The 27,916-nt window shown below is 39.2% G+C and overlaps 2 protein-coding genes across 2 annotated transcripts in view; one reads left to right on the top strand and one right to left on the bottom strand.

Annotated features, from left to right (window-relative positions):
- The window catches only part of DNAH7 (dynein axonemal heavy chain 7), a 525,690-nt gene extending 509,294 nt beyond the window's left edge, over positions 1 to 16,396 (top strand). Inside the window, 4 exon segments of the mRNA XM_030210108.1 lie at positions 5,608 to 5,760; positions 9,500 to 9,677; positions 11,629 to 11,732; positions 15,624 to 16,396. Coding sequence (XP_030065968.1) covers positions 5,608 to 5,760; positions 9,500 to 9,677; positions 11,629 to 11,732; positions 15,624 to 15,830 — 642 coding nt within the window. The 3' untranslated portion in view covers positions 15,831 to 16,396.
- Positions 16,397 to 16,846: 450 nt separating this feature from the next.
- SLC39A10 (solute carrier family 39 member 10) overlaps positions 16,847 to 27,916 on the bottom strand; it is a 103,601-nt gene continuing 92,531 nt past the window's right edge. The window contains exon 10 of the mRNA XM_030210109.1: positions 16,847 to 18,807. Within this exon, the coding sequence (XP_030065969.1) occupies positions 18,649 to 18,807 (159 nt within the window). The 3' untranslated portion in view covers positions 16,847 to 18,648. The remainder of the gene's footprint in view (positions 18,808 to 27,916) is intronic.

Below are 27,916 nucleotides of genomic sequence, written 5' to 3' on the forward strand. Positions count from 1 at the left end.
GAAAGAGTAAACAAGTGATTCACATCTACCCGTTCCATTCTACTCATTATTTTATAGATCACTATCAAATCTCCCCTCAGCCGTCTTTTCTCCATGCTGAAAAGCCCTAGCTGCTTTAGTCTTTCCTCATATGGAAGTCTTCCTATCCCCTTTATCATTTTCATCGCCCTTCTCTGTACTTTTTCTAATTCCACTATATCTTTTTTGAGATGCGGTGATCAGAATTGCACACAGTATTCGAGGAGCGGTCACACTATGGAGCGACACAAAGGCATTATAACGTCCTCATTTTTGTTTTCTATTCCTTTCCTAATAATACCCAACATTCTATTTGCTTTCTTAGCTGTTGCTACATACTGAGCAGAGGGTTTCAAGGTATCATCAACGATGACACTTAGATCCTTTTCCTGGTCGGTGACACCTAGCTATTTCATTATGCAAAACTTTTAGTGAACCGATTGTTGCTTATTATCCTGCATTTAGTAGTGGGAGTCCCACAAGCTGGATTTATAAAAAGTAGGAATGCAGTAATCAATGTTCGCTGCTTATTATGTGCATTGGAAACAATAAGAGCTCAAAAATTGTCATCTTTGGTGGTGGGATTTGATATAGAAAGGGCTTTTGATAAGTATCTTGGCATTAACTATGGGCTGTTTTGCAAGCTTTTGGTTTTCAGGGCCCAATATTATCCATGATATAATTATTGTATATTGGCCCTTGGGCGCAAGTTCTAGTAAATGGTTTACTCTCCAAGACGTTTGCAATTGGCAGAGGCACTCGACAGGGGTGCCCTTTGCCATCTACATTGTTTATACTATGTATGGAACCCTTGGCCCTGGCCCTACTGAGAGATCCACATATTAGTAGCATAAGAATTGGAATGACAAGAGTTCAAAGTGGCATTGTTTGCAGATAATTTATTAGTGGCAATTACTAGCCCCCAGAGAACACTACCTAGACTCTTGGATGTACTAAACATCTTTGGGCAATATTCGGAACTTCGGATCAATTATGAAAAATCTGAAGCTCTTGATGTGGGAGGTGATTTGGTAGCTAAATGGAGGGAATTTTTTCCCTTGAAATGGGCGGGGACAAAGTTAAGATATTTGGGTCTATGGATCCCTTGCAATCTAGAGCAATTATATACAATAAATGTAACCCCTTATTAGTCACAAAATCTCTATGTACTAAATGGCGAGATCTTCCATTGTCTTTGTAGGATAGAATTCAGCTATTAAAGATGGTATTGTTACCTAAGTGGGTGTACTCCCTCCAACTTTTACCACTTATTCTCAAAACAACAGATTTAGCCCTCTGGGATAAGATCATCAGCAAATTTTTGTGGGGTTCCAAGCGGCCCAGAGCATCACTTAAGCAATTACAATTATCTAGGAAGGATGGAGGCCTGGGTCTTCCAGATACAGTGGTGGAAATAAGTATTTGATCCCTTGCTGATTTTGTAAGTTTGCCCACTGACAAAGACATGAGCAGCCCATAATTGAAGGGTAGGTTATTGGTAACAGTGAGAGATAGCACATCACAAATTAAATCCGGAAAATCACATTGTGGAAAGTATATGAATTTATTTGCATTCTGCAGAGGGAAATAAGTATTTAATCCCTCTGGCAAACAAGACCTAATACTTGGTGGCAAAACCCTTGTTGGCAAGCACAGCGGTCAGACGTCTTCTGTAGTTGATGATGAGGTTTGCACACATGTCAGGAGGAATTTTGGTCCACTCCTCTTTGCAGATCATCTCTAAATCATTAAGAGTTCTGGGCTGTCGCTTGGCAACTCGCAGCTTCAGCTCCCTCCATAAGTTTTCAATGGGATTAAGGTCTGGTGACTGGCTAGGCCACTCCATGACCCTAATGTGCTTCTTCCTGAGCCACTCCTTTGTTGCCTTGGCTGTATGTTTTGGGTCATTGTCGTGCTGGAAGACCCAGCCACGACCCATTTTTAAGGCCCTGGCGGAGGGAAGGAGGTTGTCACTCAGAATTGTACGGTACATGGCCCCATCCATTCTCCCATTGATGCGGTGAAGTAGTCCTGTGCCCTTAGCAGAGAAACACCCCCAAAACATAACATTTCCACCTCCATGCTTGACAGTGGGGACGGTGTTCTTTGGGTCATAGGCAGCATTTCTCGTCCTCCAAACACGGCGAGTTGAGTTCATGCCAAAGAGCTCAATTTTTGTCTCATCTGACCACAGCACCTTCTCCCAATCACTCTCGGCATCATCCAGGTGTTCACTGGCAAACTTCAGACGGGCCGTCACATGTGCCTTCCGGAGCAGGGGGACCTTGCGGGCACTGCAGGATTGCAATCCGTTATGTCGTAATGTGTTACCAATGGTTTTCGTGGTGACAGTGGTCCCAGCTGCCTTGAGATCATTGACAAGTTCCCCCCTTGTAGTTGTAGGCTGATTTCTAACCTTCCTCATGATCAAGGATACCCCACGAGGTGAGATTTTGCGTGGAGCCCCAGATCTTTGTCGATTGACAGTCATTTTGTACTTCTTCCATTTTCTTACTATGGCACCAACAGTTGTCTCCTTCTCGCCCAGCGTCTTACTGATGGTTTTGTAGCCCATTCCAGCCTTGTGCAGGTGTATGATCTTGTCCCTGACATCCTTAGACAGCTCCTTGCTCTTGGCCATTTTGTAGAGGTTAGAGTCTGACTGATTCACTGAGTCTGTGGACAGGTGTCTTTCATACAGGTGACCATTGCCGACAGCTGTCTGTCATGCAGGTAACGAGTTGATTTGGAGCATCTACCTGGTCTGTAGGGGCCAGATCTCTTACTGGTTGGTGGGGGATCAAATACTTATTTCCCTCTGCAGAATGCAAATAAATTCATATACTTTCCACAATGTGATTTTCCGGATTTAATTTGTGATGTGCTATTTCTCACTGTTACCAATAACCTACCCTTCAATTATGGGCTGCTCATGTCTTTGTCAGTGGGCAAACTTACAAAATCAGCAAGGGATCAAATACTTATTTCCACCACTGTATGAGAGCATATGCAATAGCAGGTCACATGCGATGTGCCTGAGATTGGGTGTATCATACTTCGGAATATTGTGATGAGACAGAGGTGGTAGCCCCATATCAGCTGGCATATGTGTTATTTGCAAAATCTGCTAAGCTTTCTCCAGTTTTGCAATAGGCAGTGCGATAGGCCTGGGCTTTATTCTGGCAAAAAAATTTGGATTACATGCGCATAGCTCCTGCTTTCTGTCTATTCAGGGAAATGCAGACTTTCTACCAGGGTTACAGTCAGAAGCTTTTATTAGATGGCACCAGTTAGGACTATCCTTGCTACAACATAAATAAAGAACTACATTTTTCTCAATCCTGAAGGCCCAGTGTTTGCTTTGTTTGGTTGTATAGATGAATACGAGCAACAGGTGGTCTCCTATGAACAATTAAGCAGGAAGTACCGCTTGCCAGAGGCGGATTGGTACCCTTTTATGCAGTTGCAACATTATGTTCTAGGCTTATTTCATACCAATCCAGTAAACTTTACTGAATCAGACTGTGATGACAATTGGCCATTATCGGCAGTTCATAGAGGCTTTACCAGCTGATACTTTGCTACAGTTAAGAAAGTAATAGGGGCTACATCATTAACAAGAGTGGTATCCCTCTGGGAATGAGATTTTGGAGACTATACCCTAGAATATCTGTTATCGAGTTTTAAAGATGGACCACAATTGGCGGGCAGTGTCCATTTGTAGGAATTATAAGTTTTTGTTACGTATGTATATACACCCAACTAGGGCAAAGAAAATGGGAGTGCCTAATACAGGAATCCTGACGCTACCTACCGTCATATGGTGTGGGAATGTCTGTCAGTTCAGACTTTTTGGACCAGACTATGGGCTTATCTGAGGGACTTGTATGGGCGGAGATGGGTGGCCACCCCAAGGATGTGTGTTTTAGATGATATTACTGGAATAATAGGGGGAACCCGTAAGATTGTGTTTTTTTAATATGTAAGTCAGCCCTGATGGCTAAGCGTTGTATTTTGTTGCAATGGATACACCCAGATACACCCGGCACCCCTCACCATCAAACAATGGAAGAATCTTATGCATGAGCACCTCGCTATGGAGCGTTTAACAGTAGAAGAGAGTGGTATAAAGACAAGGAAACGTTTTATAACTTTATGGACTCCATATTTCTAGACCTATAATGTAAGGATTAGATCTGCATTCATTAATACATTAACCATCTAATTGTATAGCAATTATGTATAAATGAGACTGAAACAGTATCCAATTTGTATTGGGATGGGAGGGAGGAGGGTTGGGGAAGTGGGAGGACCCTGGAAAAGTTAATTGTCAACTTGAATTTGGCTTCTTCTGTTTGTTCTTATCGCTGTCGAACTGTATCTATGTTTGATATTATTGTGGTTTGTATCGACAATAAAATATATTTGCCATAAAAATAAGAAAGAAAGAGTTTCCTCCATCCACGTCTAGCTGTTAGTAGTATCAGGAAATTAACTTGCATGCTAAAAAAAAATGGAGTCATCTATATTTTAATGAAATGATTTATGTGCAATGGGATTCAGTCTGAAAATGAACCCTAATTCTGTATATCTTTAGTATATACTCACAAAGGAATTGATTTGGGCAACTGCAGGACTTCTTATTACACAGTTTCTATGTTAAAATTTGACTCAAGGCCTTCTAAATCCTCTTGTCAGTGTTTCCCAAGTCAGTCCTGGAGAACCTCCGTGCTAGTCAGGCTTTCAAAATATCCACAATGAATATGCATGAGATTGATTTGCATAGACCGCCAGCATTGAATGCAAATCTCTGTCATGCATATTCATTGTGGATATTTTGAAAGCCTGACTGGCAAGGGGGTACAGCAGGACTGACTTGGGAAACACTGCTGTAAGAGGCCTGTTTACTAAGCTACGCTATGGGTGTCTTGATCGTTAGCACATGCTAAAAAGTTTGTGTGCCTACAGCATGGCTTAATAAACAGGGCCCTTAGTCACATAAAATCCTTTTACATGAATTTTTAAATGTTTCCCAGAAAGTGGATCAGCTGAACATTTCAGTTCAAATTCACCATAAAATAATTTTAAAATAACATTTAATCTATATTCAGTATTTCAGTTTTATGCATTAAATCTGTACCACACCACTAAGCTACAAATAAAGAAAATATAATTGTCCTGAATACAAGATGGGTGCTTTTTGAAAATGCATGTCAACAGTCCTATATATCTTATAATCAACACAAATTTATAATGTACTGGTCTTAAGTAAGCCATGCAGCCCCATGGATTCTAAAACTCTTCTCCTCTTATCCACTTACCTGATTATTGGGACTTTTCTGTCAGTACCTACTAACATTCAAATCCATTGTTTTTTAAAACAATCTATGAGCATGAATATACCAGTTACCTTACAACCAATAAATCATCATCATTTGGAAGAAGCCAGACCAATGTAAAGCTGGTGATTAAAATCAAGTGGAATGTTAATATTACTTAAAATTGCTTGTCAAATACCAGTGTATTACCACCTCTAAGACTAAAATAGTTTCACATGTGTTTTTCTCTGCCACAAAATATCTGTTCTAGGGTTTGGTGGTTATGTCTGCTGAGCTGGAAGAAGTAGTAAGTAGCATTCTGACTGGGAAAATCCCTGGAATGTGGATGAAAAAGTCTTACCCAAGTCTCAAACCCCTTGGCAGCTATGTAAATGATTTTCTTACAAGACTTAAATTCTTGCAGGTGAGTATACTGCGATTAGCATTCAACATTGTTATTCTTGCCTTTCGTTCCATGGCGTCACATAGAGTTATCTCCTAAAATGGTCGCTCTGCGAAATTCCATAGTTTTTGTCAGAATGTGTGCCCCAGCATGAATTGTGCAATACAGTTTTATATCAAGGTCAAGTAATATTTAGTACATAATACAGTGAATATGTACACAAAATACATACCTTTATGTGTATAAAGAGTTAACACTACCTGATTCATGTGTTTTTGTGGTATACTGTAGTTGTATGTCCATCAATGCATTTGAAAACAATGCTACATAGATCTTTAACATTTTGGAGGCTGTTCATATTAGAACCAATATAGACTACAGAGGGTCAGGACCGATGCATAGTTCCTAGTTGAACACAATTCTAAGGTTTACTAAAGCTAAAATAGGACAGTATATATATTGCAACATGCACAGACATTCAAAATCTTGTGATTATTTAGTAAGTTGAGAATAAAGTTCTTTTGACCTGGTTATGTACATCTGAACCATTTCCATAAATGCCAGTATAGATATGGTTATATACATATTTTTCTTAATTGCAAAAAGAAATGATAGATTTACATCAACTATGTGCCATTTTGCAACAGCGTTCCTTGAAAAGTTTCGGCTCACATTTGAGAAAATTGCTAAGGTCTCACTCAAAGTATACAAAGTTATATATTATTCTAATTCAGAATGAGAGTTTAAATGTAGCATACAAGAGGCAGCAAGTAAACCTTGCAGGAGTTAAATGGGAAAGTAACCTATAACATGCTGTGGTGCTGAGTGCCAATTCTATAATGATAACTTGGCACCGAGATTGCATTATAGATTAGTAGTGCAAGGCAATATCAACATACCTACTGTATATTTAGGCATGCCCACTAAAGCCAGTGTATTGCTGTCGTAAGTTGGCACGTCTAAATTCACCAGGCAGCGCATGCAACTTATAGTATTCTGTAAAGTGCTTGTGTCAGTAAGAGATGTATCCATGTCCCATCCAAACACCATCCTCATGTACACACCTTGCTGTTACACACTACAGGAGCCCCCGCGGTAGATCCCATTCCCGGAGCTACAAAAATATTTCTATTCATGTAGCACTGGTTTTTACCTGGCGGTAATCGCTGCTCAGTTACCACTGTGTTAATGCAGTGCTCCCCCCCCCCCCCCCAAAAAATGGCTGTGTGGCAAGTGGCTCACTTACCGCATAGCCTTTTACCTACTGTGGTAAAAGGGGGCCTCAGGGTGCATCAAAAACACATGCTGACGTTAGCACAGGGCCCTTTTACTGCAGATTAGTAAAAGGACTCCTATAGCACTTATGCCCTTACCCCAGATTCTATATATGATGCCCAATTTGCCAAGATGTGCACACATTAATTGGTTAACGAGCTCTTAATCATCAATACTTGGGTGATAACCAATTATCGATGTTAATTGGCACTGATTAAAATTTGTGCATGTGTTTGTGCGCTATTCTAAGACATATGGCACCTAACTCTGAGAGTAACTCAAAAGGGGACATGGCCATGGGCGTGTCAGGGGGTTTCCAAAAATCTGAGCGCATAGTTATAGGATACTGCCTCAGCACGCCTATCTTGGGTGCCAGCAATTACACCAGGTGTCAGCAGGCATAAGTCTGGTGCCTAAAGCTAGGCATGGGAATCGGCACACCCTATATAGAACAGTTTAGCACCAATTTGTTTTGGGTGCCCATTTTTGAATGTCATTTAAAGAATTCCCCCTTTAGTGCACTTCAACACCTAGGTGCCAATTAAGGCACCACTTATGTGTACAGGTCACAGATAACTGCACGTGCCCAGTTTTATGATTGTCCTGCTCGTGATTAGAAAGGCAGGCTGAGAACCAGGGGTCTCCCAGATGTTCCTTGTGACCTTGGACAAGTCACTTTACCCTCCATTTCATCAGGTACAAATGAGACTGTATGCAGTCATGGGAAGAAACCTACTAACTATGCTTAAATTTGTCTCAAGCTCGGATTTGGGAAAGGCAAATAACTTAAAAATTAATATGTATGAAATATTCAAGACTTTAGAGAAAAATGAAATTTATTGTGTGTAATGATTATAATTTGGATAGCTTAGTTTCCCTTACGAACACACAATGGAGGTAAGAGCATCTGGGTGCCAAGATTCCATTATAGAAATACGAGCATAAGTTAACAGCAACACACTTAAATTTAAGTGTGACCACATACTCCATATCTCTATATTATTATTATTAATTACATTTGTACCCCGCGCTTTCCCACACATAGCAGGTTCAATGCGGCTTACATAGTAAACACAATTACAAAGTCTTGAAGGAGAATGTTACAAGTTGTAGTAAACATAGTAGTAGTGGGGTCTTGAGGATATGTAAATTGAGCATGGAGAGGTAAACAAAGACAGGATGAGCAAAAGGAGAAGAGATGGGGAGGGGGGTAAGGAGTAGGAAGGATGGAGAGGAAGAGATGTGTTTTATGCATCATTTTAATGTCCTCACATAGAGAAATAAGGAAAAAAAATAAGAGCCAAACTTAATTTTTCAACTAAATACAGCTGAATTTTGATGGGAACATCACTCTTTCATAAGGTGCTGCTGGTTGTCTTTCTTCTTGATTTTTGCTGTGATGTACCTTGTATTTTTAATATTATGTTAATCAATAGAAATCAAACAAAATTAAAACATGGAAAAGAAAATAAGATTATACCTTTTTTATTGGACCTCTCTAATATTATGTTTACATTGTCTTTATATATATATATTATTTTTTAAGTTTTAAACTGTTGGCTATTTCCATCCAGTAATGTGATGGTCCTTTGTTTTCTCTTAATTTATTCTTTTTCTTCTCACTCCTCGCTTTTCCTTGCCCTTTCCATTCTCCCTTATGATTTTATACATAACCACATTGTTTTGCTCATCTATTTTATTAACAAAATAAGATCTATAGCTGGCATAAATGTCTGCCTAAATATTGGCATATACAAATGAAACTTCCAGCATTCTATACGTTTGGCACAAAAAGTGTGTGACCTGCCTATCCCCTTTGCAGTTAGATGCTAAAACATTTAGGTGCCAAGTTACAGAATAGCGTTAACATACACTTACGTGTGTAATTGCAAATTAATGCCAATTAATTGTTTAAAATTAATTATCGCTACTTGTCACCACTTAAGTTTCAATTAACAGAGGAGCCCATGCAGGAAGCTTTGTGGTAGAGCCTACACTCTACCACAAAATTACAGCAAAAATGCCACAGCATCCTATAATCAATGAGTATGCAAATTACTGCCATGTTAAAATAGCAGCAGTAATCTACAGCTCATTAATAAATATCACCTTTCCTGTGAGGGCCAGAGCAGTGATTGGCTCAGCACTTACAGGAAGGTTACATTGAAGAAAACAATCCCCCCCCCCCCCCCCAAATCAAAACAAACAAAATTGCCAGCTCCCCCACTCAGTTTTCTGCAGGGCCCCTAGTGGCCTCACTCGCTCCCTCGACCCAACTCAACAAATCAAGATCAAGTGTACATATGTAGTATCACATCATACCTTATGCTATGAGTTTATCTTTTTGGGCAGACTGGATGGATCATACAGGTCTTTATCTGCCATCATCTACTTTGTTACTATGTTATGGGAAATTATATATAATTCATTCCATCTGTTGTTTCTGTGCTTTTCATACTTTCTTCTTCTCCTTACCATGTGCTAGAACTGGTATGAAAATGGAACACCTCCTGTATTTTGGCTGTCAGGCTTCTTTTTTACACAAGCCTTTTTAACTGGTGCACAACAGAACTACGCTAGAAAGTACACCATTCCCATCGATTTACTAGGATTTGACTATGACGTGCTGGACGACAAAGAATATAAAACCCCCCCTGAGGATGGTAAGCAAAATGAATACTGAAGTAGCTATATTGCTTTAGAAACTGGAACACTAAAAGATGTAATTCCAGAACACGGTCGGGAACCCAAATGAATTTGCAATTAATGGTGGTCACAGAATCAGTGCTGCATCTCCTCCCTCTGGACCTCCATTGTAACATACATCCAGTAGTGGCAGTCAACATGGGGTCTGTGAGTCAATTAATGTCCACTGCCCCCTCTTTTATTGTGGGTTTCCTTATAAGAGTATTGAGGTCCGACCATGTGTATTGATACCTGTGGTGCTGCTGTTGCCAGCACTACTGCTGCAGCTGCTTCCTTCATTTTTTGGATGTGCTGGCAGGAAGAATCAAAAAAGACAGGATTCAATGGGTTCTGCTATTTGGATTTTATCACCATGTAGTGCCATGTGAAGTTTTACATTAAAATTAGTCATATTGAATAAAAGTTTGGGAAACTGACAATGCCTGATTCACTAAGCTTTTTTTTCCCCCAGGAGACCCCAAAAAATGGAACAAGTCTTAATGAATCAGCCCCCTATATCTCATATAATGCATGGCTGAATTCTAGGTTGTTCGGTTTTCTGGTTAACCACTTTTTATCATTATTGCTCAAGATTCTACGTAAACCACAAATCAATACAAAAAAAATATGTTTATAAGTACTGTAAGCACTGAGAACAGCTTGAATAAAAAGAATTTTCAAAGTACAAGATAAATGGGTAAAAGTTTACTTTCAAGTACACCCCACGGAATTATGCACACATAGAATTTGCATAGTTACATAATTAGGCAGAGTCAACATGTGATACAGTGGCTGTGGTAGCAAATATATTAACCCCCCCCCCCCCAACATGTAGTTTTTGATAAGCTTCTATTGTACTGCTTTTGTCGCTGACAATGGTATAAAATAAAAAAACAAAAGTAAATGGAGTCAGGGAAGCTCAAGTTGTGCTATTACAGGCAGTCAGGTTGTTTCACTGAAGAAATCAGTTTAGTGCAGGCTTGCCCAGCCTCTTCTGTCTCTCATGTACAACCCTCCCCCCCCCCCCCCCCCCCGTCTTCACCGAGTCTCTTTTCTCATGGCCTATCTGCAGGCTTCACCCAATCTTTTTCTGTCTCATGCCCCCCTCCAGTCTTCACCCAATCTCTCTCTCTCTCACATGTACCCCCCCCCCCAATCTTACCCTCACCTGGGTCCAACAACAGAAGCTCAGCAGGATTCTTGCTTCCACTGAGATTTGAAAAGTTGAGATCAAGCACAACTTTAGGCACCCATATGGTATAAACTTACAGATAGCTGAGTTGTGGCAGGGGAAGCAGGAATTCTGCCCAGCTTCTTAACGCCAGGCAAAAGCTCTTGGCAGACCATAGGTTGGAAAAGCCTGCTGTAAAGAATTAAAATAGCTGTACTCCTTTCTAAGTTAAATACTGTTCTATTTAGTATGTTGTACAATTTATCATTTTTATTTTTGCCACATATGTCCTCAGGGTGTATTTAATAAGAAAGCTGAAAGGAGGTTATCTAATGTAGCAACATTATACATACATTACATCTCAAAAATATAAGCAATATAATTACATGAATTTTAATGCCAACTAAAATTTACTGACATCATCAGAATAGTTTGATACAATGCATAGTTCTGGCCTTGCTAATTCAGTATCATTAAAACTATGAACGTAAGCTCAAATAGTTTACATTAGTTAAGAGCTATCACCAGAAACAGCAAGTTAACTGTTCTGCCTATTCATAATGTACGTATAACTCTAAGGACGTAACATAATGATTAAAAAAACAAAGAAAAAATTAACCTGCTATAAGAACTCAGAAAAATAACCCAGTTAGTAGACAGTTGCTTGCTGCCCACAACCAAATATCTGGGTGTAAAACAGGGCTTGGGATCACATAACTTGCACTAATGTGGGTTTGTTTCATTTTAAACTTTTTTAGGTGTCTATATTCGAGGTTTGTTCCTGGATGGGGCACGCTGGGACCGAAAAGCTAAAAAACTAGGGGAATCTTATCCCAAGATCCTTTATGATACAGTACCTGTGGTTCGTATATTCTTTGTAACTTACATTATTTGTAAACATAGAATTCATCAGGGTACAACAGAAAGATTTCATCATGAAGTGCCTATAAATCTCTAATACATCCCTTCTCATCATTGCCCCCCCCCATCTTCATCTAAACTGTAAAATTCCTGCAGTACAAATGGCTTGTGAATTTCAAGCACTTGTTTCTGGAATCCTTGCACAGTGGCTGCTCCATGGTCTCCCCAGGTCATGATGGTCTAGATGCAGCTTCCCCTGGAGATGGGCAAATATGTGTCTGTTTTACTTGTATACAGTGAAATCAGAGTTGCTTACTTGTAACCAGGGTTCTCCACAGACAGTAGAGGAACGCAGCCACACTCCCTGGTAATGGCATCGATGGAGCCTGTGTGCCAGAACTTGACTCCAGCTCAGAAGAATCCTTTGGGCTTTTTTTTGAGCCTCTGCTGGGGTTCTCACACTGCCACAAGGAACCTTTTAGTCTGTTTCATAGCAAGTCTTTAATATTATCAAATTCACTAGTAGCTCATTGATTTGTTGTAGCTTTCTTTGGTTTCCATGATTTTATTCCACTTTTTTTTTTTTTTTTTTGCCTATGGCGAACTCCTGTTATAGGTAAGTAACTCTGCTTTCTCTGCAGACAAGCCGGGGATGAGAACTTTGCTCTTGTCTGTTGTGATTGGTGGCCTAAGTGTAAGATGGGCAGCAGTCAACTAATTATTAATATCTGTACAGGCAAGTGAGGGAAAAGGTTACATAAAACTGCTTGTCCAAAGGCTGCATCTTAGGCAGAAGATTGGTCCTGCTGTCATGTGAAGCTTCATTGGCTCCCTGCGCAAGCCAGGGTCCTGTTTAATTGTTTTTGTCTTGTGTACAAAATTATATACGGTCTATCTCTACTTTACTTATCGAACCATCTTGTTTTTACAAATAAAACTATAGTTACCAGAACATTAGTACTTTTGACCTTTCCTTCTCTAAAAAAAAATATGAGAACTAGACTAACAGAAGCTCTTTTTTCATATCAAGTGGTTTGCTTTGACAAGGCTAGTAAAGCTCTCTTAATGTCCAAAATGTCCTATAACCTGTTTCGTAAACAGATCAAAACTTATTTTAAAAATTTGGGTTAAATCATGTCGAATATGTAGTTTAGGGATATTTTGTCTCTGTTAAGTTACATTTTGTTATTCCTGGAAATGCCCAGTCTTTTAATGTGTGATCCACATTGAACCAAAAGGTATATGGCATAATATAAATTTACTGTTAATGTCACGGCAGTAATGCTTCACAAAGGTATAAATCAAGGACCGTGTATCTGCTTTACGGATGTATACAATGGAAGCTGCTTGACTCAAAGTTGGTGAGCTCCTATGCAACCCAGTCTGATTGGATATACCTGAAGTTGATGCATTCAGACACCCATTTTGAGAGTGTACGTTTGGACACTGGTTTACCCGGGTTATTAGGATCACAAGTGATAAACAGCTGTTTTTCTCAGTTTTTTGGTTCATTGCAAGTAATTGCTGGTTTGTAGTTCACAAAACAGAGGGAGAATTCCTATTGTGATGAGTGAGGAGCCTGGGGGGGGGGGGGGGGGGGGGGGAGAACAAAACAAAATGTGTAGTAATACGGACTGGTTCAAGTGAAATTCAGAAATGACTTTTAGTAAAAATTCTGAAAGAGACCAATGATCAACTTTGTTGTGAAAGATTTCCATGTATGGAAAATAGTATATTAATCTTTGGAGTTGACACTTTCTTCTTGCTGTAGTTACAGCTACCTGAGAAGTGGTTCTCAATAGATCAGACAGAGAAATGCACGCACACTCTGAAGTGATGTGATATCCAATGGAGCCCTCAGGTGCTGGATTTCCTCAACTCAGAAATAGACCTTTCTGAGCATGTGTAGGGGTTCCCACACTGCCTTGGTCTTCTTCCTCTATCCCTCAGTCTTAACATCCATGGAATGTCACATCTGTCCTTCATGCCTTCAGTTCTTCTCACATAAATATATTCAATTTCAGTTCAGGCTCCAGAACTGCACATCATAGTTATGTGCCCAACCACATCTTCCCCAGCAAGACCTAAGTTTTTTTTTCTTTTTAATAAATTTTAAGACTTCTTGGTATGATTGTACTCTGCTTACTTGGTATGACTGTGGAGATTGACTACTATTGCTCTGAGTTCCACAGCATTGATATGCGCTATGCTTTTTCTTGCCAACTACATATCCGTAGAGCAGTGTTTCCCAAGTCCAGTCCTGGAGTACCCCCCTTACCAATCAGGTTTTAGGATATCCACAATAAATATGCATGAGATGATTTGCATATAATCGAGGCAGCATATGCAAATCAAGTTCATACATATTCATTGTGGATATCCTGAAAACCTGACAGGACTGGACTTGGGAAACACTGCACTAGAGTATGCAAATGGGGGAGAGGCTCCCCAGCCATGCATGAAGGCATCTGTGTTTGGAATGATATGGGGTTGAGTGATAGGAAGGTTGTGGTGTTCGGAACAGGCAGCCTACTCTTAGGACTGGCAGAGTCATCTACCATTTCAGGGACTGTGGTATGATGCCTTGCAATGGAATCTTTTTGCAGAGAGACTGGTGATGATAGTCCCAGTGTGGTTCGAGATGCCATTGAAGTGGTCGCATATGAAAGTCTGGCTAAAGCCAACTCTATGTAGAACAGCTAATGTCTGAGGACACCAAAGATAGTTGCTGTCTGAGCTTGGCTTAATGAGGAACTCAAAGACTTAAATGTGGTCATCATGACTTGCATGTTTGGCAAAAGGATTGTGGCAATGCACCCAATATAAGCAGCTGCCCAAGTGGGACTAGAGGTGGTGGTGTTTCTTCCTGCACAGATAAACATCAATTACTGCAAGACACTTTGTGAAAACTCTAGGTGCTAAGAACAGCAAAAAGGGAAGCACTTAAGTGTTGAGAAAAGTGCATCACAGGAACTTCCAATATTGCAGGTGAATTGGATTCTGAGTGTAGTCAACCTTTAAATCCAAGGAGGCACACCAGATGTTTGTAGTCTAATAGTGGAAGGATTGTGGCCAGATAATTCATTTTGGATTTTTCCTTTTAATGTTCAGATTGAAATTTCTTAAGTCAAAAATGGGTCTCAAGCCTCCTGTTTTCTTGAGAAATAGGAAGAATCTGGAATTGAAGCCACTGTCCCCATTGGTGGATGAATTTCTGCTGTACACCGCTAGTATCTAGCTATTGTAAGCTAAGCAGTATATAAAGTTTAATAAATTATAAATGAAAGTATAACTATCTTCTATCACTCTGGTCCACACAAGTGTATTTATCTCTTCTGTTAGAATCTAGTATGGCAGGCATGCAGGAGGTTCAGGCCTCGAGTTCCACAAACAGGCCAGATCTTCAGGTTATCCCTAATGAATAGGCATACAAATCATCCACTGAGTATCACCATTCCAAACTCGTTGGGGTCCTGAGGCAGGAGACAGACTTGATTAATACGGTTTGATGGTTAATTAACTTCCTATTTAAGCAGCTATTATATTTTGATTGCAAAATTCTTGGAATGCTTGTGTCTTTCCTATATTTTGTTGGACTTCCTTTTCCTTTATATTAATGTATTTGAATCTGTGCAAACTGCCTAGACTTGTTTTTCAAATTAAACATACATATGGCTGATTTCTTCCTGCTTCTTGAAGGAGAATGATTGACTCACCACATAAATTATATCAAATACAAGAAAAGGATAAATTTTTAGAGTGGCTTTATTTCCCAGGGAAGAGATTTATAGGTACTTCAAGATACCAAGTTTTGACTGGGTTTTTATGGACTAGATGCTGCACTGTTTTTCCAGTTTGGTAATCCCGAAATGTAATCTATGCTTTCTCACAGATGTGGCTTAAACCTTGTAAGAGGGCAGATATTTCCAAACGACCATCTTATCTAGCTCCAGTATATAAGACTAGTGAGAGAAGAGGAACATTGTCTACTACTGGACATTCTACTAACTTTGTAATTGCAATGACACTCCCTTCAGATAAACCTCAAGAACACTGGATAGGGCGTGGAGTAGCACTGTTATGTCAACTCAGTTCATAATCCTAAAACTTTATAAAAATATTAATGTAGTTCTGCTTAAACTTTAAAAATATGGAAGAATGCTATCTTTATTATTTGAACTATTACCCTGTGGACATTCAAACCTGCATTAAATATATTTTTAAGTGAAATCTGCACCTTTTACTAGTTCTGCAAATATATCATGTGTAACAATTGTTTTAAGATAATCATTTTAAAAATAATAGCCGTAAAGATGGAATGAAAGACCTTGCTCTTTTGAGAATTTTATTTGCTCTTTTCCTTATTTACAAGGAACATAACTGTGTACATAAAATGAACACAACAGTGTTGACAATGAACAAAATAGCCATTGATCATCTTTAGCATTATAAAATTTAAAAAATGGTTTGTTTCAACACAAAATGGCTTAAAAATCTCAGCAGGTATCATCTTGCTTAAATCAAGGACCATAATCACATTTAAGCACAGACTCACTGGTAATGGGAAAAAAGTCACAATGCATCTAGATCAGGGTTGTCCAACCTTGGTCCTCAAGGGCTGCAATCCAGTCAGGTTTTCAGGATTTCCCCAATAAATATGCAAGAGATCTATTTGTATACAATGGAGGTAGTGCATGCAAACAGATATCAAGCATATTCATTGGGGAAATCCTGAAAAGACAACTGGATTGCAGCCTTCCAGGACTGAGGTTAGACAACCCTGATCTAGATACTTATCTTCTAGTCATAATCACAGCTGATTGATCTGCAATGTGATATGCACCAAAACCTCAATGGATGTCACACAGTGACAGCATTGTAATGCAGATAACATTTAAGAGCTCCAACACGGAGAAGTTGAACGAGACTCTGGTTTCAAGCTGAATGGAATGTTGGAACCAAGTACAAATGATGTAGAATTTCAGATTGTCTGAACAAAGATGTAAAAATATTTCAAGTCTGAATACTGAAATTACATTAGCAGCTGCTGTTAAATTATCCTGAAAAAGTCATAGTAAAACATAAAAGAAAAAAAAATTATTGTACAAACAAAAATACTTCAACTTGTCTTTGTTATTTGGTTTGGTAAAACAAAGTCTTTATGAATTGCTGAATCATTTTTTGTATTCTGAAAAATGAATGGATGTGATCACCAAATACATTCAAAATAAAATAAGTTGCTACAGTATTTGTAAGGAAACAGCCAGTCAGATTTTGATGATATATGCAGTGGAGGTAGTGTATGCATATTCACTGCAAATATCTAAAAACAAACTTGATTGACTGGTAGTTTCCTATAAGTTTGAAAACCACTGTTCTAGAACTAAATATGATAAAAAGATTTGCTGAACCAAGACAAAATGATCAATTCAATGGGATAAAGTGTCAAGTTAAAAAAAATTATGAGCAGATCATCTCATCAGTAGGGAAAAGCTAACTAATTTACATCTAACCTATACTTTTGATACTGCTTTAAGATCAGATACTGGCAGACAGACCTACACACATTTACAATGTAATAGTTTCTTTACAACACACAAATTATCTTGAAAAATAAAGACTGGCTCACAATGTCTAAATTAAGGTGTCAGAAACTTGCTAAAATAAAGAGGATTCATGGAATGAATGAATTTGGCTCTTTTGAAGGTAGTCCACATTTTTTAAAGCAGCTAAACTGGCTACCAAGTGGACTAAAAGAGCATGAGTTAAAAGTACAATTATTTTTCCATATTAAGATCTGAAAGAGAACTGTGGATTTCATATTTATAGCATTTCTACAAATTACAATGTCACGGACACAAGGATGAACAGGGCTTGCAATTCTCACAAATTATTTCACATTTTAACAAATGGCAAGTTACAAGAAATAGTCTTGCTAACTAATAAACAATATTGTAAACTGACACCAAACAACAGAAACCAATATTGGTAAGCAAAGGCCTAGTAATTCATTAACTTCTTTATATGCAAGTGTGTAAAAAGCTCAGTGACTTTGTAGAACCCTAGCAGGTTCCTCAATTGTATTGATGCTAAACCCTTTGCTGGCAGGAGTCAGGATTCTGCAAGACACATCTAATTGCTGAGTCTCATATGTACACAAATACTGGGAGATGGGGGTTTCAATCATTATACGATTTGGATCATATTACAGGGATTTTATTTTTTTTCTTGTAAACAATTCACTAGTACTACATAAATGTGTAATGGTAGTCATCTTGTACTTGCATTCAGCATAGCTTTAGATGATCTTGTAAAGAGAAAAAAAATGCTCTCTAACGTGATCATGGTATGCTATTTGTTGAACCAATAAAGTCCAAACATAGATCATTAGGATAGAGACAACAGTTAACAGTATACAAAATAAAGGTTTTTAACCATCACGTACTTTGGGTTGCAAGCAGCATATGACATTTCATATTGTCAAAACCCAGAAATGGCCTGTTGATGACTTTACGACAGGATTTTTACCTTTGACACAAACCTGCTGGAGTTAAGTGATAAGTTAAATTTAATGAATAGTTATCTGACTATAAAAAAAGAAACCTTAAGGGGACAGTTTAACAGTTTTTCTTTTCATACAACTACTTGTGGGCAATTTCAGAAAGTACTGTAAGGCTTGAATCCTTCTTTCAATTTTACGTTTGCCACTTTTCAAGTACTACGTACCCCTTAAACTTTGGTGGCACTATGCAAGTACCAGACACATCCTACTGTAGTTAGAAAAACTGAGTAAATCCATGCTGAACCAAACACAGTTGTAAGTAGTGCAAGCCACTTTGTGAGCAATGTGCACATGACAAAGCAGACTCAGAGACATTTAAGTAGCAATATTTAACCACAGTGTGTATCGGACATGGTCAAAACTGAATGTCAAATACAATTTTATCTTCATAGAGAGCAATCACTAGCATAATGGCAAATCCCAGAAGCAAGCCCAAGTTTTGGAGAATGAATTGGCCCAATGGACAATATCCATGTTCTTCATTTCCACCATCACCATGCAGCATTTCTGGAAGCTGAAAAGATCAAATAAAAATGTTCAAGACTAATAAATACTTTAGGTGTCACTGACATCTAGTGATTCTCCTGAACCCAGATTTCTAAGAGCTGGTATAAAATGTTTCCCTACCATGAAGGTACACCTTGTCAGTCAGGTTTTCAGGACTGCTACAATGAATATGCATGAGATAAATTTGCATATAATGGGTCTCCAAAGCATGTGGGTGTATCTTATGCAATATTCATTGTGATAATCCTAAAACCTTAACTGGATGGGTGTGTCTCCAGGACAAGACTGGGAAACAGTGGCCTACAGACTGAAGGAGGAAATTAATCTTAAATGATCGAATAAAACTTTATAATTACTCAGAAACAGTTAAAATAGCACTATCATTTTTCTATAACACTATTTATTTGGAATTAACTTACACCTTTTCATTAGCACTCAAGGCAAGTTACAATCAGGTACAGGAAGAGAAAAGTAAGAGGCAGGAGGATAGAAGACCACCACCCAGTGGAATACTGGGGCATCTCACACTGCCACAGGAATTAGAACTGTCAGTACTTCCCAACCTTTTATTCAGTATGATCAACAAATTTAGCATTTGAGAATATGACACCAGATAATAACAAAAACAGCTGACCTCCACTCCTCTCCCCACTTCCTCCTCAGAAACCCCAGTCCGAATGCCACTACTGGACATAACTAACAGTGGAGGTCCAAAGAAAAGGGAAGCTATTTCTGTGACCTCATTTGGTATCACAACCCACAGTTGGGAACCACTAAGTGAAGCTCTCTCCCATCAAGTTATTAGTTCTGGAATATAAAATATGAAATCAAAAAGAACAGCCTTCCCCTTAACTTGCCTTTTTACAAACCCTACTTCACCTGTGAATGTTCAAATATAAAACTATCCGTCAGGAAAACCTAATTAGTTCTGCGTTTTGGTTGTCAGCTGATATATTAAATCTCTGATACAGACTAACTACTGTAAGTATATTCTTTTTACTATATGTTTACAATGGCTTTAACTGCAGTTTTTCTAACTTCACCGATCAGAAGCTCACACGATACTAATTACAATGTTCACTTAAGACAGATTTACTAATAACAGTTACTGAGGCTTTCTAGCATGGTAACCGCAACAAGTAGCACAATAAAAAAAAGAAACCCCTTTTAAGGTCCATAAAATGTGATGTCTATGCAAGCTTTCCCAGGATATTTGGCCCTCTACTTTTGTGCACCTTTCCTCAGTCAAGAAGCTTGACTTTCAATTATCTTGATTTATACCCACTGCCTCTATTATATTATTTACACCTGAGATTGGACCCTGTATTTTTTTTTAAAGGGGGCCTTATGAGGCTCAGAGTGTATAAGATAGTTAAGTATGTAAAAGATGTTTATGATATGTTCATATAATGGTTTGATATGATTGTTCTGTGCCATTTGCTATTCTTGTACTGTTTAATAAAGACCTCTAAAAAATAAAAAAAACGTTTTAGTTTGAATGAAGTCTTAATTTTGAAATTATATTTAATAAAACAAAATTAAAAAAATATCAAACGAATGAAGGGAAGAGTCAAAAGCAGCCTGCCCGGCATAAAATGGATACAGAGCATGAAACTAGTCTATGTCAACATTAATTTGTAAAGCAGTATCCCAGCCATTAAAGTTTAGGTTTATGCTGGTTCCTAGTATACTAGATTATATCTTTAAGTGGTATATTATCAGTTAATTATTTCTCAGTACTGTAGTAAGCTCCCTGTTGCACACTTTTGTGTTAATAACTAATACCCAAGCCTAATATAGCTAACAAAATATGTATGTTCCTCTCTCAGCTTATCCACTTCTTTAATACTAACACCACAATCCTAAAGGCTTGTTAAAACTTGAAATATATTTTGTAGAAGCATTTGCTAATTAGTTTCAGCCTGGCTGGCTGAGCTGCAAACAATGTTTATATTTTTTGTTTTATTGTACTGCACAATTCAAAGGCTAGGTATCAAAACCCTCACTATGTGTTATATGAGACTGTCTGTAGGTGTACTAAGAATAATGAGGATAGGTAAAATCTCACAACAGGCAAGATACAAAATTATTACTTATAAGAGCAGATTATATGTTTCGAGCAGAAGAACAAGGAGATAATAAAACAATTCTGTTCACCAATACAATTTTAAATTTATGAGAACTGCCACTGCTAATTCACACGTTTGCTGTTCTACTGATAGAAAGTGTAAAATAATTCACAATCCATAGTTTTCACGCAATAAAAGAACACAAGTGGTTTTCAACTCATGTTACCTTTCACCGTTCAGCTTTCATATTATAGTTTCTATATAAAGTCTACATAAGTTTTTAGATGGGCCAAAAAAAAAAATCACATTCAAAGTCTGAGGTGAGGTAAACTGAAAGAGGCTATTAGAGGCAAAAAAATACTTTTCAAAAAAGGAAAAATGATTCAAATGAAAAAAAAAAAAACCCCAGGAAACAGAATAAACAATGGCAAGATATATTCAAAACTTTGAAAAAGAAGGCTAAAGGAGAATTTGAAAAGAAATTTGCCATAAAAGCAAAAACTCAAAGTAAAATCTTTTTCAGGTACATCAGAAGCAGAAATCCTGTGATGGAATTTGTGGAACCGTTAGTTAACCAAGGTAAAAGGGGCAGAGGGAGGACAAGGCCAAACAAGGAGAGACTAAATGAATTCCTTGCTTCAATCTTTACTGAGGAGAATGTATAGGATTCACCTGTACCAGAAATGGGTTTAAGAGTGACAATATGGAGGAACTTAAAAAAAAATCTCTGTGAAACTGGAAGAAATAATAAGCCAAATTGACAAAAGAGCAGTAAATGACCTGGAACGAATGGTACACACCCCAGAGTACTGAAAGAACTTAAAAATGAAAACTGCTGATTCTCTATGAGTAATCTGTAATTAAAACTGTCCATGGTATCTGAAGATTGGAAGGTGGCCAATGTAATGCCCAATTTTTCAAAGGGCTTACTTTACTTTATTTCTTATTAGTCGCCAATATTCCCATAAAGAGTTCAATGCGACTTACATCAAGAAATGAAGTACATCCATCAGAAATACATAGTAAGATTTATATTTCAACAATTTTATTGATGGAACATTTCACAGTACATAGTATCCATAATATACAGGGCAATAAATGCGATATCTTACATACATTTATACAGTTACTACGTGTCATCAAGCATTTTTATAATTCCCCCCCCCATGACCCTTTTCCCCAAACCCTCTCCAACCTAACTCACCCCCCCCAACTCTAACCCCCCCCCCTTCCCCACCATAAGAATCCCATCTCCTCAACAAAGGGAGTCAACGGTCACCCGCATTTGGTAAGCGCCTCTCTCGTACATTGATTAAGAATGGCACTACGGGCCTGCGGTGCAAGGGCATGTATGTAGCATTGCCAGGTTAAGTAAAACTCTCTCTGTCGCTTAAATTTCAGACGAACATCTCTTAATGCCAATAGTAAGAACGCATGTAGCATAGTAAGATTTAAAACAAAGAACTTAAATATCACCTAATGAATTAAGTATCAACAATTGTTGGCTACTAGTATACATTCTGCAATACATCTCTTTTAAATAAATAAGCTTTCAAAAGTTTACACCCTATAATGCGTCATGGTCCTTATCTGAATTGGTAAGTTGTTCCAGCATTTTGCAGATAAGGTAAAGTCAATGCATGTAATGACCTGAATCTAATGCCTGTGGGGGAAGGAAATGACAGATCCAGGAAATTGCTAGCTAGTCTCCCATTCCTAATTTTAGGTAATGGTAATAGTATCCATTGATTTAAATATTCAGGCAAATTTCCATGCAAAATCAAATAAATCATTGTACAAAGTTTAAAAATCCATCTTGCCTCCACCGGGAGCCAATGTAGTGCTACATATAGGTGATTCTTTCAAACTTAGACTTAGAAAAGATCAATTTTGCAGCCACATTTTTCACCGACTGTAATCTCTTTCTAACACAGTGCAGCCTACATATAACAGATTACAATAATCAATGTGTGATAAAATGAGGGATTGAACCAGCAGTCTAAAATTATCAACACTAAAACAATGATGTATTTGCCTTAATTTTCTAAGGGGGGGGGGGGGGAATGAGACTTGATATACCGCCTTTCTGAGGTTTTTGCAACTACATTCAAAGCGGTTTACATATATTCAGGTACTATTTTTGTACCAGGGGCAATGGAGGGTTAAGCGACTTGCCCAGAGTCACAAGGAGCTGCAGTGGGAATCGAACTCAGTTCCCCAGGATCAAAGTCCACTGCACTAACCACTAGGCTACTCCTCCAGTACACTACTTGGACAAACACTACAGTGCAGTGGCAGATGCCTAGCCACCAGGATCCCTAATATTCTCAATTCTGTTTCTATTTTCAGGAGACCACCATTAAAACTCAGCCGTATGGAAAAATTAATTACCTGATAATTTTCCTTCCTTTAGTTCCCAGGGATCAGTCCAAACAAATGGATTGTGACCAACAGGTAGAGAGAGAACTCTGTGCCTCACAAGCTCCTGTGCTTAGCAACCAAGTTAATATTCAATAACAAAGCATTGAGGGAGTCTTTTACTAAGGCGTGCTGGCATTTTTAGCGTGCATTAAAAATATGTGTGCACTAAACGCCCATAGGAATACATTGGCATCTTTAGCGTTTCGCGCACGCCTATTTTTAGCACGCACTAAAAACACCAGCACACCTTAGTAAAAGACCCCCTGAAAGCGAGTGACTTCCAGAGAAAAAAACTCCATCCTCTAGACAGAAAAAGAACTATGAAATAAAGGGCAAAACTTGTGCCTTAGAAATAATGGAACCAGAACAATACAAACACCAGAAATTATATAGAACCCGGAAAAACCAAAACCATCACAGAACGGCAGGCTCTGGACTGATCCTTTGGGTCTAAAGGAAAGAAAATTATCAGGTAAATAACTAATTTTCCCTTCCATTATGTCCCAAGGATCAGTCCAGACAAATGGGATATACAAAACCAATCCCTGCAGCGAGAACCGTGGCCCCAAAGGAAGCATCTGATTGAGGAGACACATCCAAACAATAATGCTTAACAAAGGAATGAGAAGACCACAACATTGACCAATAGATCTCTGCCAACGAAAATGCCCCTAGACACTGTCAAAGACCTGGCAGAATGAGCCTTGATGTGCATGGGAGCAGATATATCCCGCAGAATGTAAGACAAAGAAATAGCCTCCTTAAGCCATCAAGCCACTGTTGCTTTGGAAGCCGGCAAACTCTTCCAGGGTCCTGTAAAGAGGACAAAAAGATGATCAGACTGCCTAAAATCATTGGTAGCAGTAAGATAGCATATAAGGGCGTGCTTCACATCCAACAGTCGCAGGGAAGAGTATTCTGCAGAATAGGCCTCCCTGGAAAAACAGTCTGCTCAATATGAGAAGGAGATACAATCTTCAGCAAAAAGGACTGAACTGTCCATATGGAAACTCCAGAATCACAAAAGCGGAGAAAAGGTTCCCTGCAAGAGAGAGCTCGAAGCTCTGAAACTCTGTTCCGACGATATGGCAACTAGAAATACTGACTTTAAAGTAAGATTTTTGACAGTTGCCGAACGAAGGGGCTCAAATGGGGCCTTACTGAAGAGCCTTAAGAACCACTTGAAGACTTCACTGAGGACAAATATTGTGGAGAGGGGGGCACAGATGAGCGACTCCCTTGAGGAATTGCACTACAATAGGGTGAGCAGCCAATTAAGCATTCTGTATCTTGCCTCTATGACACGCCAACGCTGCCACCTGAACCTTGAGCGAAATGAGAGCCCAGTCTTTTTTTAATCCCTCCTGAAGGAAGAATAAAATTTGAGACAAGGAAGCACGAAATGGAGAAACACCATTCTGTGCAGACCAGCTCTCAAAAGTTCTCCACACACTAGCTAAGAAGAAGATGTGGACTGCTTTCTGACATGCAGCAAAGTAGTAATATCATCCTCCATGTAACCCTTCTTCCTCAATCGCACTCTCTCAAGAGCCAGGAAGTAAGACCAAAGTGGAAGGGATCCTTCATAAGTACTGGATCTTGGTGTAACAAGCCCATCTGTGAAGGAAGAGTCAACTGAGGAGCGATTTGAAGATGGATGAGGTCCGCATACCAAGGACACCTGGGCCAGGTCGAAGCTACAAGAACACGCAATGTCCTTCCCACATCTTTCTCCCTGAAGATGTAGAATCTTTGTACTTGCACATTGAGTATGTATGCTACGAGATCCAGAACCAGAAGGCCCCACCGTGTGGAAATGAGGCGAAATGCAGTCCGACTGCTGACACTCTTCCATGTCCAGAGACATTCTGCTGAGGAAACCCGCTTGTGAGTTCAGTGAACCTGCTATGTGAGACACTGAAATCATCGGAATGTTCAATTCCGCCCACTGAAAAAGAAGACGTGCCTCCTGGGCTAGAGATACACTCTTTATTCCTCCTTGTCTGTTGATGTAAGACATGGCTATGGCATTGTCCAAGAGCACGTGCACTGGCCTTCCGTGAAGAAGAGGCATAAAGGCTAGTAGAGTTTTCTGGACAGCTCAAAGTTCCAATCTGTTGATGGACCAGGAAGCCTCCACTCTCAACCAGCAGCCCTGTGCACAGTGGTGGAGATAATGGGCTTTCCATCTGAAGAGGCTGGCATCAGAGGTGAGAACACCCAGAAAAGTGGCCATTACACAGATGAAACCAGGAACTTGCAACAGACTATTCATCGCTTGCTGGAGATACAGACATAGGGGCCAATGCACGAAAGTCCTCAGAAAGAGCTGCTCAGGTTCAGGGGGAAATAACGAGTGATTCTCAGAAGAAATCACATGCAAATGAGTCTCACGGACTTTTACCGTGCAGCTTGATAGGGAAAGTGCCAGGGAATGCGCAGAGCATCCACCTGACAGGGCATGATCAGAACAGTGTGTGCTACACATGGCTTTCATACATGCATACAAGCTGAATGTGTAGCTTTTCTTTTTTTTCCCAAAACTTTCATGGTTCCAAGGCAAGCCGAAGAGCCCGGGGCAGGAAATACGAGTGCAAGAGGTGCAGGGAGGCATGCAACAGGCCTGGGCAAGATCCATTCCCGTTATCTGCTGCTGTGAACAAAAAAACAGCCCACAGAACCTCTTTGTGCATCTCCCGCTGAATAACATGCTCACTAAACCGGATGAAACCTGTCAAAAAAGCACACTGATGTCCCGGTAAGTTTTATGCATCGAGCGCATAGCGACTAACCAAGTAGCATACCATCCTATAAGACAAGAGTTCAGTGCTCACTGTCTGCAACTGCCGGTAGATGGTCACAGCCCACAAGTCTCTGAATTCATCTGCTGCAGGTGCTAAGGAAGGTACTCTTAGCTAACAAATGGACCGAGGTGATCCCAAACCCCAAGAGCAGGCAGGAAATGGAGCCTATGCACAGTGAAGCAGCGCAAAAGCTTTAGTATCGCTAAGCTGGAGTCACTTTTCTTGCAGCTCCACTGGTGACATTACTCATGCTGTGAGGACTCGATTGCAACTGTCCACAGAGAACACCTGCTCACATAAGTAATTTGGTACTGCTACTGTTGCAAGAAACAAGTGGAGGAGTGGCCTAGTGGTTACAGTGGTGGACTTTGGTCCTGGGGAACTGGGTTCGATTCCCACTGCAGGCACAGGCAGCTCCTTGTGACTCTGGGCTAGTCACTTAATCCTCCATTGCCCCAGGTACAAAATAAGTACCTAAGCCGCATTGAGCCTGCCATGAGTGGGAAAGCGCGGGAATTAAAAAAAAAAAAAAAAACCACTCCAAAAGTAAAACAATGAGGCAAAGAATAGTAGGGGGAGGGGAACAACAAGAAATAATAGTTGATTTAACCACTATTTCCCAACACTGTCCAGGACACACACCTAGCCCAGTTGGGTTTTCAGGACTACAATGAATATGCATGTGATAAATTTACATATTCTGATGACCCACTGTATGCAAGTCTATCTTATGTATATTCACGGTGGTAAGCCTGAAAATTATTCTGGCTACTTGTACCTCCAGGAGAGGGTTGCGAAACACAGGATAAAAGCTAAAGAATTACATATTGGATCAAAGTCCACCAAACCCTGTATCCTGTTTCTAACAGTAGCCATCACAAATATATTTCAGGATCCAAAAAAGTAGCTAGATTTTATGTTACTTATCCCCAGGGATAAACATTGATTTTTCCCAGGTTTACCTTAATAACAGTTGAATTGACATTTTTCCAGAACCTGTCTAAACCATTTTGAAACTCTGTTTGAAAATGTACTTTTTGTCACATCCTCTGCAACAAGTTCCAAGGTTTAACTATGAAACAGCATATAAATATTTTCTCCTATTGTTTTAAATGTCCCACTTTGTAATTTCATGGCATGTCCCCTAGTCTTTGTTCTCTTTGAAACAGTAAACAATTAAGTTGTGTTTATGCATTCCACTCCATTCAGGATTTTATGAACTTCGATTATATTTCCTGAGCCATCTCTTATTAAAGTTGAAAGAGCCCTGACCTCTTTAGTCTTTCCTCATAAAAAAAGTTGCTCCATCCCCTTAATCATTTTGGTCGCCTTTCCCTTTACCTTGTCTAATTCCATAATACCTTTTTTGAGATGCAGCAATCAGAACTGCACAAAATAATCAAGATGCAGATGCACTATGGAGTGATACAGAGGTAATGATAGTCTTTGTTTACTCTCTATTTCTTTCCTAATAATTCCCAACGCAGTTTGCTTTTCTGGTTGCTCCTGCACACTGAATAGAAGATTTTATCATACTGACCATGACGCTTAGATAATTTTCTGGGTGTTAACTCCCAATGCGGAACCTAGCATTATGTAGCTGTAATTTAGATAACTCTTCTCTATGTGCATTATTTTGCACTTCTCCACGCTGAATTTTATCTCCCAGTCTTGTAAGGTCCTTCCGCAATTTCTCACAAGCCATATGCAATTTAACAACTACAAAAAAGTCAGTGTTATCTGCAAATCTGATGACCCCACTCATTGTTCCCATTTCCAGATCATTTATAAATATGTTATAATGCACCGGTCCCAGTACAGA

This window comes from Microcaecilia unicolor, chromosome 7 (assembly GCF_901765095.1).
Source record: "Microcaecilia unicolor chromosome 7, aMicUni1.1, whole genome shotgun sequence".
NCBI lineage: Eukaryota > Metazoa > Chordata > Amphibia > Gymnophiona > Siphonopidae > Microcaecilia > Microcaecilia unicolor.